Raw genomic sequence first — 19,179 nt, 5'->3', positions numbered from 1 at the left:
AGAGCTCTTGAACAGCACAGATGTGAAGAAAGAATACATAAAATGAACAGGACAGGGCTATCATAAGCCATTTTCATACTGTCAGAACTCTGTAGCGCATGCCCTGGGTGAAATAATAATTGAAAATCCCTGGTGGACGTTTCAGAAATATGGCTTAAACATCTTTTTCTTTTTTCTTTTAAAATGTGCAGACCGTGTTTTGAACAAAATGTATAGAATGTAAAATGTAGATATGAAACCTGAAGGTAACAGATATTGGTTGTTACACTGACTAACCAATAGCTGTTTGAGCATTGTGAACTCACTGTACATCGGATAAAGTTAAATTTTATACGACAGAAAAAGTTGTCTTGCGTCCAAAACCGTACATAAGTAGGTGAGAATGAGGCAAAGCAGACGGCTAAAAAATACAAAATAAAAATCAGCGATATTCGGTTATGACAGTCAAGGCACAACTATAAAGAAAATTAGGTAACTTTATAAAGGGAAATTAGTGTATTCAGCAGTATTTGGTCATTTGGCACACTGAATTATGAATTAACATAAACTTTGGTCCAGCATAAATCATGACTCTCCTGACAGAAAAAAAACCTCAACCATGAGACCGAAACACTAATGACTGCACAGTTTCTTTAATCACAGTCATAGCTGGATCATACATTAAATGGGAGAAAGACTGACCTTATGGAAACTGCCATAGAAAATCTTCTTAATTTCAGTTCCTTCGAAAGTCACCGTTTGAAATTCACCCTTGTAGTCGTAATTGAAAAAGGTTAACGTTTTCCCTCCGTCTGAAGAAAGACAAAAATTGTTTAAGTCAGCAGTTCTCAACTGGTTTTGATTCAGGACTAAGATGACTCCACACAGTATAAAAATTATTTATTATACAAAAATTTTACAGTGCTTTCATGTTCTCGACAGCGAATCATTTGTGGTAGGCACAAATCATGTTTATTCTCATTTTAAACCCATATTAAACCCGGTCTTGTTTTTTGTTTTGTTTTTTTACCTTGTGTAAATTTGTATATGGTATTTGAAAATACAGAATCTGCATAATTTGTACCAAAGGACCACAGAGTTTGTTTAGACATCCAGCCATTAACACCAATAACAACCACAAAATGCAAGTGTTTTCTTCTCCTTTATGAAAGCGAATAAGCCAATATATTTTGCCAGTGTATTTTTGCATATAGTTGGTTGCATTTTATTATTTGCACTTAGCAGTTAACTGTTTGTGAACCATTTTGGGTTTTAACCCACCAGTTAAGAACCACTGTTTGAAAAACATGTAATTAATAAAAAGAAAAGAAAAAAAACAAACATTTGTTTTACATTATAGTAGAGTTTAAATATTTAAATCATCTAAATTATCATTAAATAATTATTCAATTAATGCTTTTTTTCTTAAAAAATGTTATGTTGAGACTGCACACGGGTATAAGGTTCATCAAAAATAGTAATACTTACGGTCCAGAATAATGCCCACTAGTGGCTCATTGTTTTTGTCGAGGATTTCCCACAATGCAAAAGGCTCCTGAGGAGTTTCGGGCAGTATGCGAAAGAGCATAGATATAGTGTAGTCGGAGGGAAGGCCTTCAGGATGTAGATACCTGTAAACATAAATCATAGTTTTTGGACAACAGTTATGGGTATCTCTATGAACTCCTTCACAACATGTTTGAAACAACGAAATTAAACTGTCCAGCACTTTTCAGGTTATTTTTATTTTTTTATTTTTTTAGAGGTGCTAAACTAAACTGAGGGTGGGGAAACAACATATAATGGTGTTTAGCCATGTTGTACTAATTCACTCCCTCGTTTTAGTACGTTTCCACTTTCCAAATTATTCAAATGTGGACACTAATTAATGAGCCGATAACTATTTTCATGTCATGTACGGGGCTCTGTACTGAACAATTCATCCAGATATCGGATTTGGCATCAGACTATTTATTTCTCTTTGCCTGTGACCAAGCCTAAATTCAATCTGTTCATCATATAAAGCTGTCATGTCTCTTCAGAAAATTTGGACTAATCCGCTCAATTCATGTGGATTATTTTAATGATCTCTTTATGAACTCTTTGAAGCATCAAAGTGGTAGTTGCGTAGCTGTCTATGGGGGGACAGAAAGCTCTCAGATTTCATCAAAAAGATCTTCATTTGTGTATCGAAGATGAACAAAAGTCTTATGGATTTGGAATGACATGAGGGTGAGTAAATGATGACAGAATTTTCATTTTTGGGTGAACTATCCCTTTAATAAAAAGAGAGGCATACCACTCTTATAATGTCTCAACAAAAACAAAAAACGTTTATTCTATATATGCCTCCAACCATTCCACTGCACCCACATGGCACAAATGCTGTAGACCAGTCGAAACAAAATGATCAGTGTAAAATATAACACAACACAGGCACTGAAATTTAATACAATAAAACAAACAACTAAAATAAACGTAGATCAATATTAAAGTGAAAATAAACAATTATGGTTGAGTATTGCAATAGAAACCGCACAGCCAGTAAAACAGATATTCAACTTCATGAGCACCTTCCACTAAAGAACAAATGTGAACTGTATCCAGAGCACTGCCATTACCCTGTGAGTCATTGGCCTTTCTCATAATCACCGATGAGATTATCATAATAACAGTGTTGTAGTAATTCCCAGCTGCCTGAGTGCAACTTAAAGTGAGGCTGTGGTTTGCGAGATTTACAGGAGAGGAGACCCTTATGCTGAAACCCTCCACTGTAATAACAACATTCCCCATGAGCGCAGGAAAGTGAACCTAATCTAAATATTATCACATGCTGGGGAGGGTCAGTGCTCAGAAGCCCAATCGCTCTTTATATTGCCTGTAAGTGAGGGGCTAATCTATTCCTACTAACTTAACCCGCTCCATCTAGATTTGATTAAACTCAATCTTTATTACGGCTTTGATTTGACAGGTGACGTGTTACAGCTGTCAGCTAACACACATTTTCTCATTTCAGAGAGTTTCAGTTGAGCGTAATTGCATGCTTTCTCACATACAGAAACACACACACACTCACACACCTGGTAGGCTGGGAGACGAGGGCGTCCTTGTGTAATCGGTAGCAGGGGAAGCTGTTGAAAGTCCCAGGCTCCATTGAGACACCTTGCACACTGCTGTAGTGCTTCTCAACCAAACCAAACATCTCCATCATACGGAAACCTGCAAAGGACAACAGAAAAATGTCAAGTATGCTAATCTAAAGAACACCACCTTTAAATAGTTTGTTTTTGAAATAAGTCTCTTATGCTCACCAAGGCTGCATTTATTTGATTAAAACTAGGAAAAACAGTAAAATTGTGAAATGTTATTACTATTTTAAAATGTAATTTTTTCCTGTGAAATGAAGCTGGATTTTCAGCATCATTACTTCGGTCTTCAGTGTCACATGAATTTTCAGAAATCATTTTAATATGCTGATTTGCTAAAGAAACGTTACCAATTATTATAAATATTGAAATCAGTTGTGCTGCTTAATATTTTTGTGGGAAACATGAAACACAACTCCCTTTCAAGGGAACTCTGATTGACGCTAAGGGAACGCTATGCGTGGTGATGTCTTGAAGCACATGTAAAATCAGTCCAATGGTGTGGCGGAACGTCAGAGGTGGGTGACGTCATGAACCAGGAAACTACAAAGCCTGCCCAAACAAAGCAGCGCTAGCTTCTGTATCTTCACAAGCGCTCTGTGTAAAACTGTCTCTTGTCTATTTGGTGTTGTATTGTCACTATACCTGTATATAGTAAATTATGGCGAGAAAGCAGCAGCAGTTCAGACTGTGTGTGCACCCCTGCACGTGCTATTTAACAGGTGGGGACACACATGTTTGGGTGAGGAGCATGCACGGTCAGTGCTTGAGGGTGCTGGCTGTGAGCACTGCGAGGTGCTTCCAATGCGGACACTCCGATCCTGCCTGGCGTTCTTTCGCGAGGATGCTCAGGCTCACGTTCCCCAAGGCTCGGGTCCAGCTGCTGCCGAGGCACAGTGGAGGCTTCAGACTTGGGGTTCGCAGATGAATGTGTCAGCGAGGTTAGAGACGGGCCCAGCCTTATCTGTGCCTTCACCTGACAGATCCAGTGCCTTCTCTCAGGATTTGGAAGCACGTCCTGATTGAAGGACCTACACTGCATCTATCCAGTTCCAAGGAACTGGATGTTGTTAGTGTCGAAGCAGGAGATACTGAGGACTCACCACCTCAGTCTCATGCTTTTGAGGAGCTTGCTGAGGTTGTAACGAGAGTTGTTGAAAGATTAAGCCTTCCGTTTTTCCCCGATCTCCACACAGAGGTGTCGAGATCGTTGGATAAACCAGTTTCATATAGAGTTTATAGTCCACAAACATCACACTATTCCTCTATATAGCAGATATGGAGGGTGTTCGGCCAGGCTCAAGTGGATCTGTTTGCGTCTCGAGAGACGTCTCACTGTCCACTCTGGTTCTCCCTCACGCATCCAGTTCCTCTCGGACTGGATGCGATGGTACAGACGTGGCCGAGGCTACGTTTGTATGAATTTCCCCTGATCGCTCTGCTCCCGGGAGTTCTGGAGAGAGTTCGCAGGGACCATGTATGCCTACTTCTTAAAGACCCCTTGGTATCTCGTTTCCTCCGTGGCACTTTGAGGCTGAGGCCTGCAGCTCGCACCAGGGTGCCGACATGGAATCTGGCCATTGTCCTTCAAGGCCTTTCCCAGGCTCCCTTTGAGCCTTTGGAGGAGGTGCCAGCTAGGTTTCTTACTTTGAAAGCTATGTTCCTCCTCGACATCTCATCTCTTAAAAGAATAGGAGATCTACAGGCATTGTCGGTTGCACCCTCGTGCTTAGAATTTGCGCCTGGCATGGTTAAAGCATTCCTTCACCCTAGACCAGGCTATATTCTCAAGGTCCCCACTAATGTGGCTAGATCTATAGTACTGCAGGCCTTCTGTCCTCCTCCTTTTCAAGATTCGGACCAGGAAAAGAACAATCTGCTATGCCCAGTTAGGGCACTGGATGCCTATGTCCACAGAGCTGCCCTGTGGCGTAAAGCTGAACAATTGTTTGCATGTTTTGGGCCCCCTAACAAAGGGTCCCCAGCATCTAAGCAGAGAATATGCAAGTGGGTGGTTGAGGCTATCTCACTTGCTTACGAGTCGACCGGACAACCTTAACCTATGGCTGTCCGGTCCCACTCTACTAGGAGTATGGCGGCCTCTAAGGCTCTAATGTCAGGAGTGCCCCTCCAGGATGTTTGTGATGCAGCAGGGTGGTCCTCACCGCATACATTCATCAGGTTTTACTCTTTGGACCTGGACTCTACACCGGGGTCTCGGGTGCTTTCGTCCTAGTGCTGCTCTTATGATTTCAAACAGGACAGACACTTCTTGCTATGGTGGTGTTGGTATAGACGTTCCCTTAGCATCAATTGACGCAGCGCGAGTTCCCTTGAAAGGGAACGCCTCGGTTACGACTGTAACCTCGGTTCCCCAAAGAGGGAACGAGACCCTGCGTCACCTGCCATATCTCCTACGTGCCTGTAAGCGACTTGCTCAGACCTTAAGAAGCTGCTTTGTTTGGGCAGGCTTTATAGTTTCCTGGTTCATGACACCCGTGTCTGACGTCCCGCCACACCATTAGACTGATTTCCCAGGTGAAAAAGACATACCGGTACTATTAAATGTACTTGAGTATGTTTTAGTACAATACAAATATACTTTAATGCATTTTTAATACATTTAACAGTACGTCTTTTTCACCTGGGTTTACATGTGCTTCTAGACGACATCACGCAAAGCGTTCGCTTAGCGTCAATCGAAGCAGCGTCTCGTTCCCTCTTAAGGGAACTGAGGTTACAGTCGTAACCAAGGCGTTTTCAGGATTCTTTGATGAGTAGAATATTTCAATTTCAGAATTATTTTAAATTTAACATTTTCATAACAGTATAAAAGTCATCACTGTCACGTTTGACCTTCATCCTTGATGAATAAAAGAACAAAAATAAAAAAATCATACTGACCCCAAATGTTTGTATTGTAGTGTATGTACATCAAATTTTAGTAAGTTAATAAATAAATAAATAAATAAATAAATAAATAAATAATGAGAAAAGTGATTAATTCAGTGGGTTATTTTAAATGTCTTAAAGTGTATTTTCTCTGTTAAAATACTTTAATATGTCAGCTTAATATTTATATTATAAATTAGATAAATATTATAAATATTAAAAAAGTATATAAAATATTATTGCATTAATATATTATACATATAATTAAATTATAAAGATTACCCAAAAGTGTAAACATATAGCGGCTGTGGTAAAAACATGGCCTAAAGGCTCAACCAATGGTGCGAGTTTAAGGGTGGGACTATGTTTGTCCATCTAGTGAAAGATAGGTAGAAAATCAATGCAAAACTAAGTGTGCCTTTTTTCTTCTTTAAGATCTAAACAATGGTGTGAGAATAACATGACCCACTGGTCCTAATTAAGTAAAGGGCTTTTTAAATACTGACAGTGGATGGATAGAATAAATCAGTTCTTTAAATAAATCCTCAGATCCTATCCTACCCAGCACAATGATGGTGTGCTTTGTGTAGAGGTTACTGTGAGCCAGGAGCATTTATTGTTGTCTTACCAGCTAAAGTGTTCCCACTCATTAACACCGAGGGACAAGCTGTAAAAAAAAAAAAAAACAGAACAGAGTGCAAAACCAATCAATTCCCAAGAACAAAGTGATTTTTGAAAATTACACGTTACATGATACACGTCACATTTTCCTGTTCAGAGACCATTTTAACAGCAATAGATTTCAAACTTGTATTTTAGACTTAACAAACTCAAGTCACGAGGGATGAAAATGGAACAAAGAACTTAAAGTAATCCAAAAGCAATTACCCTGCAATATAAAAAGTCTATAAACTTTATTCGTCCATAATAATCTCACAAAGGTAAGTTTGTCATTACTTGCATAGTTCTTCTGAATCAGTTAACACTCTAATTAGAGTTAGATGACATGTAGTTGCAAAGTCACTTATAGTTAGTAGAATGCCTGAAGTGGACCATGTTACCATTGTATTTTTTTTATTAACAAACGTTAACAATGATTAATAAATGCTGTAAAAATATATTGGTCATGTTAGCTAATGCATTGACTAATTTTAACAAATGAGACCTTTATTGTCAAGTGTTATCCATTACTTGTAAAAGACAGTTCTGGATCTGGCTTCTGATTGATCAATTCTGTTCTTAAATCCAGATACTGTATGACCTATTCAGTTGCATACTAACATTCAGTTATGTCAGAGATTCTTTCTTCTAGTAGAAGGATGTCACAAAAAAATAGCCATGATTACATTCACAATGTAGCATGTACTGTATTCCTAAGATTATTGCTTAAAACAAGCAAGTTATAACACATCAAGGCAAACTGAAAGAGGAAGTTTCTGTGTATTCTCAAAGGGACGTACTGGCAGTTGCAGCCTCGCAAACAAAAGTTATGAGCTGTTCTTCAATCTTCTTGAAGGCATCCAGATCGTCCACAAAGAACACATGTCTTTCGCTAGGCTTGCTGGCGATGTTCACCAGCTCCCCGTAATCAGCATCAGCGAAGCCAATGGCAAAGATGATGTAACCTACAGTGAAACAAGCAACAAACAACACTTTTATTACAGCATTTAAAGTTCTTTTTTTAAAACGACAGAAACAACCAAACCACTAGAGACAGTTGGTGTTTTCAGATGCTGCTGTTTGTTATGCTCATTTTTAGATTCATATGACATGAAAGGAATGACATGTTCAAGCAATATTCAGATCACTCACCCTCCATCTGCATCTCCTTAGAGATCTTATTGACATCATCCTGAGAGCGCCCGTCCGTGAGCACCACCAGCACTTTAGGAATGCCCCTCCGTACGCCCGCGTCCTCAGTAAAGATGACCTCCTTCACATGCTTAATGGCTCGACCTGAATCAAGAGTCATAAACATAGATGTTACTGCCTGGTGCCGAGAGCTGGATTTACACCACTTCACGGAAAAGTGATGGATTTTACAGGAACACGCATCCTGACAGAGTGATTTGCGTTTGCCTGAGAGCCATATTTCATTGAAACTTCACGCCAGTACCTGCAGAGAGCTAGAATGATGGTCATGGAACGATGTGGTGAAAGAACAAAACCTTTGACAATAAAAAAAATAAGTGTGGATCTGAAAACAAATGCTGTTAAAATTATGCTGTTGTGACGAATGGTTTCTGATCATTTTCCCTTTGTGAGCATTGTTTAAAATGTCTTTTTAAAGCCTAAAAAAAAATGATGAATAACAGCAAATGTAATGACTGTTTGAATAATCCTGTCATGACACTGTGAGGTTGTTAAAGTTATCTGACTGTTTGGCTTTGCGGTACGTCTGGATAAGTGTTTGTTATGATTAGGGGAGAGGGGTTGGTTGGAAGAGTTAGCGGTCAAAGTGTTAATTGCTGGAATATATTTGTACTGTGAGAAAAAGAAGTTTGCCCTCTTAAGCCACTTATTGACCCTATCAAGCAAGATTTAAAAATGCTGATGTCAAGGTAAATTTACAAGGTTTCTGTCAAAACTAATAGTTACAAAACAAACTGAAAATAAATGATTGATATAATTTAAAGATACAATATTTTAATAGAGATGAAAAGCAGCTATAAGTTATATTAAGTTAAATGGTTTGATATTTACACACAAAGTGTCAGGTTTTGTCACAGCAGTCTTATGGAGAAAGAGGACCCAGATGCAGAATGACCAAGGGATTTAATTATATTGACAAGACAAAGCACAATATGGATGGTTAAGAGTGAGGATGATCCAAACAGTAGGACAGGGCAGTCAACAGGAGAAAGGGAAGACAGATGAGATCCGACCCGGGCAAGGCTATGCTGGAGAATCGAGGAGATGGAGAAGCACCAGATAATGACTGGAGATCAGGCAGTAGCTTGAGGAACCAGAGGCTGGAAACTTAAAAAGTGGTATATACTCTATATGTGTGTGTGTGGTGAGTGATTAGTAATTAGTTTAGTTTAAAATTTAAATTTAGTTTAGATTAAATTAGAATTAGAATTGTTTTTTCTACATTTTGTGTATGCTGTACCCAAGAACTTAAGCTTTCATTTGCACATAACGCTTGTTCCACCCGGGATAATTAATAAAGAACTAAAAAATTGTGCGAGACAACCCTGGTCTCACCTGCTATTTTGAAGCTCAAAAAGTGGCAAGTATTTAGCACAGACCAAAATAAAGCCTCTTTTCCTCTGTGCTAATCTTCAAGACAGTTTTCCATGACACGTCCAAGCCGTCACTCCCAGCAGACCTGCACTGAGGGATCTAACAAGCTGCACTGCACCCATTTCAATATTTTACCATTCTCACCAACTTGGCACTGCGGGTGCAAGACATCAGCCAGGCTTCTCATTTCTAATTTGCATTTCTAATCATTCTGAAACGTCCCAGGTTCCCCAGGATCAGCGAGTATTAGACAAAATCCCATCACAAAAGCTGCACTCTGAATAAAATATGGACGGGTGTCTGAGATAACACACTTTGACGGTATATTGCGACGAATTGAACAAGGGGACCCTGTAGCTATGCCTGACTGACTTCTAAAGCTGCTTCTTTCTCTTTCTGGCTTTTCTTTAGCTCCTGTCAGAGGGAGACAAATGACGGACTAAAGAAGCAGACGGCAGCATCGTGTGAAGTGCAAGTTATTTTGTTTTTTAAGACAAAACAAAAAGAATTGAGTCTGCAGTTGGAGTTGAGGCTGTGCCCTTGAGTTGACGGGGGCAACAACACTGCTGTTTGACTGACAGTTGAGCAAGACATCATGACTGCATCATCAGTCAAAAGTGTGCTTGGACTTTATCTGTTCATTTGTGTTTGTGAGCTTTGGCTAATATCTTTCACTCTTACTTGTTTGAGAAGAGACTAGTGAATATAAATAAACTAGAACCCTCACAGCACACTCACTCACTCATTCACTCACACTCATGTTGTTCCAAACACATACAACTTAATGACTTCATTTCAGTAAATTCCTCTTATTGTTTGACCTTACAACGCTTAAAATACAGAGAAAGAAAATTAACATTTAAATAAATAAATATAAATAATAATAATAATAATAATAATAATAATATAATTTTATATTAATTATAATATTTTAATAATAATAATTCTACATTTATTTGTGTATATATTACACTATTGAGAAAATGTGTGGGTTAGTCAACAGTGTCACACCATAGGCCACACAAAAAATGTTACCATATCATCAGGTAAAAACATTTTCTGAAAATTTTGAACATCAGAACACAATCATCCTATTTAAATGTTCTATTTTAAAAGTCATTTTAGAGAAACATACAGACCTTAATATTCAGAATTGACTTCTTTTTTTCCCCTTTTTTTTTCAGAGTTTAAACACATTGAATGAAGCCAATCACTTTGATCCTCACCTCATCCTCTGCATATGAATGTATGAAAATGCAGGCAAGTGATTAGCCCTAATACCCTCAGAAAATAAGTCATGCTCATGTTTCAAATGAGCAGACCGCTAAAGTCGGGATGGATAAATGCACCAGGCTCATAATGCCTGGATCACACATGTATCTGCTCTCACCAATGAGGCACAGCAGCTGCCGCCCACCCACTGACGGGGGGAGGGGGGGGGGTCATTGCCATGGAGAATATACCTTATACGGGGACGTTGTGTGTGTGTGAGGACACAGCAGGGTGGGGGCTGCAGTTCCTTCACCGTGTGGAATGAGAGGTGTTTCATTTTAGAACAAAGACTGACAGCATGAACAAGTGCAGGGACACACCGTGCTGCTCACCGAGCTGGAGCCGTGCCGTTTTTATCAAACTCACACTCTGAAGTTCTTGGTCTAGAGCCTCTAAAACAGGACATTAATAAAGCATGTTTGTCAAAGGTATTAGGGTGGAAAAATCTAGACACTCATTATAGAGAGATTTCACTGCTTAAAGACCAGCATGAATTGCCATACTAGTACAGTAGAAGTTTATGCTGGTTAGTGATAATAAGAGTGATAATGCTTTTTACCAGAAAAATCCTTTATTGTATGTCTGGTTTTCCAGTATAAATATCTAAACACAAAATGAGATGCATTTACTTGATAAGAAAACTTGTGCAACTTGGGAGGGAGGGAGGGAGGGAGGGATGGATGGATTAATGGATGGATAGATAGATACATGCCTGTCTTGGTGTTTCCTCCCTTGTATGTGATGCGCTGCACGGCATCCAGCAGAGCTTCCTTGTCGCTATAGGAGTTGAGCTTGAACTCAGTTCTGGCGTCATCACTGAACTGAGCAATGGCCACCTGTCAGTTGTAGAAAGTAAGTTAGTAGCCATTTATCACGCGTTTAAAAGTGACAGTACTTCACTATCAGGAAGTATTTCCCCCTGGAATTGATTTTAAAGGGCATGTGACGACTTGTGTTTTATGTGGGGTTTTCCTCGGGCTGATTAGGATGGCTGGCTCCGCCCTCCCAAGTGTCTGTTCTCGGGTGGTTTTATTGAGGACACCTGTTGCTGACTTCCTTTTGGGCCTTTTAAAAAGGAGCCAGACGAAAGGCTGCAGAGAGCTGCATATTGGACTTGATTTCGTTTTGTTCCTTTAAACTGTTCCTTTTGTACATCCATCATTACTACAGCACAGTATACTATCATGAATTCATTTAACTTTATACCACTGACTCCTGACTGTGACATGGTACATTGTTTTTTTCTTTATAGTTATATTTTGTTAATACATTTTTCATTATTTTGGCTTTCTCGTGTGTCCCTATTTTTGTTATTTCCCTTTTGAGCCACGGGGCATAGCAAATGGGGGCTCGTCCGGGAAATAAAATTTCCATACCTTTACAAGGGAATACTGTATGTTTTTCTTCTGTGTTTACTGTATAACACACATCATGTTGTGCATTTACGCCTAATACTTCAAATCAATTATTTAAAAGGATCACTGCAGTGTACAAACATATTATTACAATTTAAAATAATATTTCTATTTTTTTATTTTCCAATTTTGAATTTTCACCCGTCTTCAGTGTCACATGATCCTTCAGAAATCTTTATAATATGCTTATTTGGTGGTGTTCAAGAAACATTTACTATTATTATCAGTGATGAAAGCAGTTGGGCTGCTTTATATGTTTTTGTGGTAACTTTAATACTTTTTTCAGGATTCTTTGATGACTATAACTTTGATGATAATTGCTATAGAGCATCATTTATATGAAATTTAATTTTTTTGTAACATAAATGTCACTTTTGATCAATTTAATCTGCCCCTATTAAAAAGTAGTAATTTCTCCCAAAAAAATTACTTTTGAACAGTATATCAACAGATACAAATATCCAAATTCAGATTGTCAGAGAAATTGACTATGAACGCCATTTTCCCAACCACATTTTTAATATAACAGTATTTTTTTTTACTTTTTAAGCCTAGTTTTTGCCCAAGCCCTATTTTATTTTGACCCTGCAATACATCTGATGTTAAGTGTTTTGCTCAGACAATGTTTGAACCTACAACCTTGTGATTATCAGCTCAGCACCTTAACTACTATGCCACACTCTAAAGAGAGACACAAAAGCCATGTCATTATATATGAGAGTTTACTGATGTTGAACTGGTTTGAGCCAAGTCAAACATGTCTACTTGGCCTACAGCAGAGGACAGAAAGCAAACATCTATGTGTAAAAGGAGACATTTATCTGTGCCGTGTTCCTCTGTTTACTTTAGCTCCTGCCCTTCAAATGTGCTTGTTCTCCTGTTTTCACATCCTTTGTGGTAGATCCACTGCAGTTATCCCTAAATCTGCTGATGGGTTGTGATGAAGATCTTCTGAATCCTGGACTAACATGTCTAGACAAAGGCTATTTTTATCTAATGTTCTCTTAGGCTACTGGGTTAAATGCTTGGTAGTATGGTCTTCAGCTCAGAATAGCTATTCCCACGATCCTTCAGTCCAAAAAACAATCTCTGAGAGAAGCAAAAAACCTTGTTGTAGCAAACTAAAGCAGAGCTTCTCAAACTGTAGTGCCCATGTGGTACATGACAAATTTACAATAGGCCCTACTAAAATTTTATGTAATTTATATATTCGTAATATGTTTTATAGTCTATATACAATTTTACTACAGATCTGTCCCTTGTGGAAAAAAATTAATTAATGGTACTAGGGGTGTGACGAGATTAAAACGCGACGAGATTTCTCGTCGAGGTGAAACTTTGTCTCGTGAGTAAAAAATAAAAAAAATAAAAAAAAAATAACTTTGTCTCGTGAGTTGTTGTGATGTAAGCGTGATGGAGCGTGAGGGTGAAATTTGTATTGAAGATGCCCCTGCCACTTTTAAATAATTTGTGTGCCGGGCCAATCACACACACACTACGCACACACACACACTCACTGTCCCTCGCTCACTCACTCACTCGCACGCACACACACACACGCTCACTCGCGCGCGCACACACGCACACTCACTGTAACCGCACTCTCACTCACTCTCGCTCACACTCAACCCGTCGTGGAGGACCGTTAAAATTAAACATGCTAGTCTTTCTGTCGTGATGTCGTGAAGCATCACAGATGCGTTGTCGCCCACTATGACACACTATACGAAATGAAACGATCGAATCTTGCGTCCCGACGCCCGTTGTCCTTTATGAGTCTCCACGAAACGGATCGTGCCAAAATCGCGCTAAAATAGTGTAATCTGAACCAGGCAGGTAATAAACATTTGACCTATCACGCAAATAACCTATTAAAGCACTAATACATGGGAACAGTATAGCTTAAAGTCATATCGACATCGCAATATTAAACAATGTTATCGCACATCGCAGCTTTTCCTCATATCGTGCAGCCCTGCCCAAAGGTCTCAACTGCTGCCAGAAATCGTCGACATGCTTATATTCTTGAAAAAGAACATGACCATATCTTAGGCTTATCTTAGTTAATTTATCTATTTTTCATGCTTGAAGAAAAAAATTGTTTCTGTTTGAACTTGTAGTTTTGAGAGAGCAGTACTTTGATTATGGATACACACTTACTGTTTGCACTTAAAGTGTTATTTCAGTTATTTATATTTATTTCATTTATACTGTTTTATTTTTTTATGTTCGATTTGTGGAAAGGAGTTAGATTTCTCATGTGAAATCGTACAGGGAGAAGTAGAGTTTATAGCAAAACATTTTGCAGTGTTTGCATGTCCTTTACTGCATAGAATTCATTAAAATAGAAGTAAAATAACATTCATTAGAAGTTGATTTCAAAATGCACATAAATTGTTTTGCATTTTGTGATTTTCAGTTGAATAAAAGACTATTTTCCATTCATATATTTCATCATTGAGGATTTCTTAAAAATTGTGTAAAAATCTCGTCTTGTCTCGTTCTCGTGAACCCAATCTCGTGTCTCGTCTCGTCTCGTGGAGTAAGCGTCTCGTCACACCCCTAAATGGTACATTTACACGACAACGATACTAAAAATGGAAACGTTTTTCCTTCGCATTTTTCGTCTACATATGACAACATTGTCAAAACGTTTGCAATGCCAAGGTCATGGGTTCGATCCCCAGGGAAAGCAAGAACTGATAAGAATGTAAATGTGTAGCTTGAAATGCAATGCAAGTCGCTTTGGATAAAAGCATCTGCCAAATGCATAAATGTAAATGTAAACCATTCCCTATTCACACGGATCCACAAAAACAACTAAAAGCGCTGTATTATGCTGCCAGGCCAGTAGTTGGCTATGTCCCTTTGTAAAAAAAACACTTCACCCCTATGGACAGAACACGTAATACGCATGAGCATGATGTCATCGTTTTCAGAAATTTTGACTGAAAAGCCAGAACTTGACTCAAGCCATGTGCTCACACAAAATGTGAGTTATGAGAAACTCCTGAGCTGCGTGTTCACATAAAACATAACACGAAAACGCAGCCAATGAACATACTCACAGACTGCGTGTTTACACAAAACATTACGAAATGAAAGCACTGAGAATGCGAACCGTGCGGCACACAGAACATAACACAAGAGCTCCTGGCCAATGAAAACATAAATCAAGCGCTCACAAAACACACAAGACAAGAGCGCATGGTGAGTGAATAACCACAAAACCTGTGCGCTCACACAAGTGACAAGACATGTCGAGTGCGCGAGTGCTCGAACCCCGACACCGGACTGAAACCGAGATGAGTGCCGGAATCCGAACACCACGCTCCGAACATGAAACAGGGCCCGCAGACAAGGGAGCGCACGGCTCGATCACCCTCGAGACCACACGCTCACTCACACAAAGACAAGACAATACAGGAGTGTCAGGGATCTGTAACAAAATCAAGAATAAACTAGTGACAGAACCCTGACATATTATGCCCCTTTTCACAAGATTTAATATAAGTCTATGGTGTCCCCAGAATGTGTCTGTTAAATTTCAGCTCAAAATACCCCACAGATAATTTATTATAGCTTGTCAAACTTGCCCCTATTTGTGTGTGAGCAAAAACCCGTTGTTTTTGTGTGTTTGTCGCTTTAAATGCAAATGCAGAGCCTTTACAGCTTGTGCTTTGGATACTCCGGCAACAACAAAACTGGAGAATGTCACGCAGCCAAAATGTCAGAAATTGTCAGTCGTGGTGTTCAGCCTTACATGTTCGAACCGGAGTCAGATACTGATGGAGCATCTTAAGTAAAAGTTACAACTTTTAGAATATAATTAGACATTTCTGAATGGTTAGTGGATAAATTCATGTAATTTTTGTGGAGTTAAAGTCCCCGTGAACCGGAAGTTGCAAACGACTTTTCTCCAGTGTTATGACGTATTTCCCAGTGAAAAGGAATATTGAACAGAGGGCAGGGTTTTACTCTAGCGCTCCTCCTCTCCATCTCTGCTCATAGCAGACTAACGGTTTGAGGGGAGTGGTTAAGCGTTGCCCAAACCAATTCCTCAAACCTACGTCATCAGAGAAGGTCCTCCAATGCAGAGGGGAGGGGCATTTTCAGATTTTGATTAAAGATTACCATGGTAAAAAAAATTTTTTTTAAATATTTTCTTGCACGGATTAATTGTTCACCACAAGACTAGTAATATGCGCTAACAAAGTAAATAGGGTCAATTTTGATTTCATGGGGACTTTAAGTTGATTCAACTCATTGACCAACATGTACCATCATGTTAACCTTTCCGAAACAACTTTTGTGCAAATCCAGAATAGAACTGGCCCTTGTTTGTGAATGATTTGCGCAAATATATAACACTTTACCGACTTTCTTCTGCTCATTTCCTTCATAAATAAAATCAACTACGGTGTCCTCAGTGGCTCAGATGCTGGGAGTCTAGAATGGAGACTCTTCTGTTCATTGGTACGCCATTTTTGGCGCAGATGCTACAGCGAGGAAACAAAAATGGCAGACTGCTGCGCCCCACTCAGTGCGGTCTCTATGCTAACAGGGCGCTAGTCATGGGCGTGGCTTATGGAACTGATTGTTTGGAGAGAAAGTTTATGATTTATGGGGATTATAAAAAAGGAATGGGTGGATTTTTACCATTATAGGCTGGTTGTTTACACACACTGTGGATACATATCTGTGTTCAAAAACCTTATCAAAGTGAATTTTGCCTTATAGGTCCATTTAAAGCAATCATATCTCTTTACAAAACTTAGATTAAACTGCTTGATTAGTATACATTTGTTTTACAATGCCTTTTTAACCTTTTTGAATTTTTCAAGTTTTGGTTACATTGACTTTTAATGGGTGGGACAGAAACTACTCAGGTTTTATCTTAATTTTTGTTTCAAAGATTAACCAAAGTCTTCTGGGTTTGGAACGACATGAGTGTGAGGGAATGATGACAGAATTTTCATTGAATTTTGGAAAAACATTACATTCAGTCCATAGTATATTCATTAGCATATTATTTCCTGTAATAAGTGCTCCGTTTAAAATATGCTAAAGTGTACTTTATTAGTGACTTATTTATTAGTGACCTCCCCCCTCCCCCCTCGCCCCTCGCCCCTCGCCCCTCGCTTTTATCTTCAAGGACATTCATTTGGAAGCTCAGGATGGTCATTTTTTTTTCATTAAAATTTTTTAGAAATGTTATACAATATGAACAGATGAAAACAGTATGAGGTAGACTGAATTTGACAAATATTTCACGAGCAGCATACCTGTGTTCCCTCGGGACCAATCACATCAAGTGCACCAGTTGTGCTGTATAGGAAACGGATAATCTTCTGAAAGTTGTCATCTCCAATACTCCAGGAGCCATCTACAAGGAAGGCTAGGTCTGCCTTGGCTGCTTTGCAAACTGAGAGAGATTTCGAAAGAGAGGGAGAGAGAGGGAGAGGGAGAAGAGAGAGGGAGGAAGCAGGTGAAAAATCACTAGCTAAAATAAGAAATTCTCATTACTGTGTAAACGCTGCAGAACAACAGATGTCAAATGATTCAAACACTTCTGCTTCTCACTGACAGGATCTCCATCACAGCTAGCTGGATAAAACAAAGAGGCTTAATTAATTCCCAGCTATCTCTCTTCTGCTCTGCCATTCTGTTGCTTTGCAGGATTTGGGGCTAAACATATTAACTGTCAGAAGCCTAAAAAATGCTTCATGTGGTAACATCTAAATGAACTGGTTTTATTAAAAAATATTATTTAATGAGTCAATCTGAATACGTAAAGTTATATCGATTAGGGTCAAATTAGGTTAAAATTCACCATACCTACTTTCTATTATTTTATTTATTTTTATTTTTTACCTCAGACTTCACCTTTATTACAATTGACTGCCAGCTCGCATTCAGATCTGCCTTCATTCAATCAACAACTGATTTTACGATAATCTGTTTCACTCCGATGTATGTCACAATAAGGAAAAAAACGATTTTTTGCTACTACTGTTTCATCGCAACTTTCAAGACACCATTAAATAGCTTTGCGAACAAAGTTTTTCTACTGGTGTTTTTAACAAATCTTTCTCATTTACTTCCTCGCACTGATTCATATTCAGGCAATACATATGAGTCTCTCTGTCTCATAAGCATGTGACTGCTTGCCTGCCTTCAAAGTCTAACTGTATTAGTACTTGCTGTACTATACCACAAATCATAAGCGTTTGAGTGAGGGCTGCAATTGAGCATTTCATCGGTTGGACCTATTGAACAAACAAGCCCCATTTACTGAACAAGTTGCTATTTTGAGTCTGAACAAGAGTGGGACTGATCAAGACACCTTGCTTGTGGACGAACTAAATGAATCAGGCATTGTGTTCATAAACAACTTGAATGACCTGGCAAATCTCATTAGGCCCAATTTGTTTACATCTCGTTCAGTTTGTTAATCTAGTCCACAACAAGGAGACAAATGGGTTGTTTCGGTCATGAACAATTTTGGTTGAATGGTTAAGTGATTCAATGGCTTACTCATAAATAAACAAAAAGCTTCCTTATCAGCAATCTATTTTTATTTCAGATAAATGCTTTAGCTTTCTATTAATCAAAGAATCCTGAAAAAAAGTATTAGTTTCCCAAAAATATTAAGCAGCAGAACTGCTGTCAATATTGTAGAACCATTGATCATAATAATAAATGTTTCTTGAGCACCAAATCGGCATATTAAAATTATTTCTGAAGGATCATGTGACACTGAAGGCTGAAAATTCAGCTTTGCCATCACAGGAATAAATAGCATTATAAAATATATTAAAATAGAAAATAAAAATATTGTTTAAATTGTGATAATATTTCACAATATTACTGTTTTATAATAAATGCAATTTTTTTTTCAAAAACCCTAAAAAAAATCATACCGACCTCAAACTTTTGAATGGTAGTGTAAACTGTAGAAAGGGTCACTGTCTCAATCAATCAGTGAACGAATCTGAACAAATCCTTTAAGTAAACAGACTCATTAGGCTACTATATTTTCCTCTGTTGACGTATTACTCATTAAAACAGCAAGTTTGTGAGACACAAATGTCTCATCAAGGAGTTAACACAAATGGACTCAGAGCCACAAAATTCTCATTTTGATTTCATGAGGACTTTAAGGTAAGAAATGTTTCACTTTTTACAATTTGGCCTGTCCTCAATAGTAATGTACAGCATGCAGGGCA

The 19,179-nt window shown here is 38.5% G+C and overlaps 1 protein-coding gene across 5 annotated transcripts in view; it reads right to left on the bottom strand.

Moving 5' to 3' along the window:
* Positions 1–19,179, bottom strand: part of col14a1a (collagen, type XIV, alpha 1a) — a 139,477-nt gene that overhangs the window by 39,810 nt on the left and 80,488 nt on the right. For all 5 annotated transcript variants that reach the window (XM_084088320.1, XM_084088322.1, XM_084088318.1 and 2 more), the window contains exons 26-33: positions 17,236–17,375; positions 11,248–11,371; positions 7,830–7,973; positions 7,478–7,642; positions 6,646–6,684; positions 3,060–3,198; positions 1,468–1,610; positions 682–791 (exon numbers count right to left, since the gene is read on the bottom strand). In XM_084088320.1, the coding sequence (XP_083944446.1) occupies positions 682–791; positions 1,468–1,610; positions 3,060–3,198; positions 6,646–6,684; positions 7,478–7,642; positions 7,830–7,973; positions 11,248–11,371; positions 17,236–17,375 (1,004 nt within the window). The remainder of the gene's footprint in view (positions 1–681; positions 792–1,467; positions 1,611–3,059; positions 3,199–6,645; positions 6,685–7,477; positions 7,643–7,829; positions 7,974–11,247; positions 11,372–17,235; positions 17,376–19,179) is intronic.

This window comes from Abramis brama (assembly GCF_963993115.1).
Source record: "Abramis brama genome assembly, chromosome: 17".
NCBI lineage: Eukaryota > Metazoa > Chordata > Actinopteri > Cypriniformes > Leuciscidae > Abramis > Abramis brama.
This window is presented reverse-complemented; position numbering and strand designations above follow the sequence as displayed.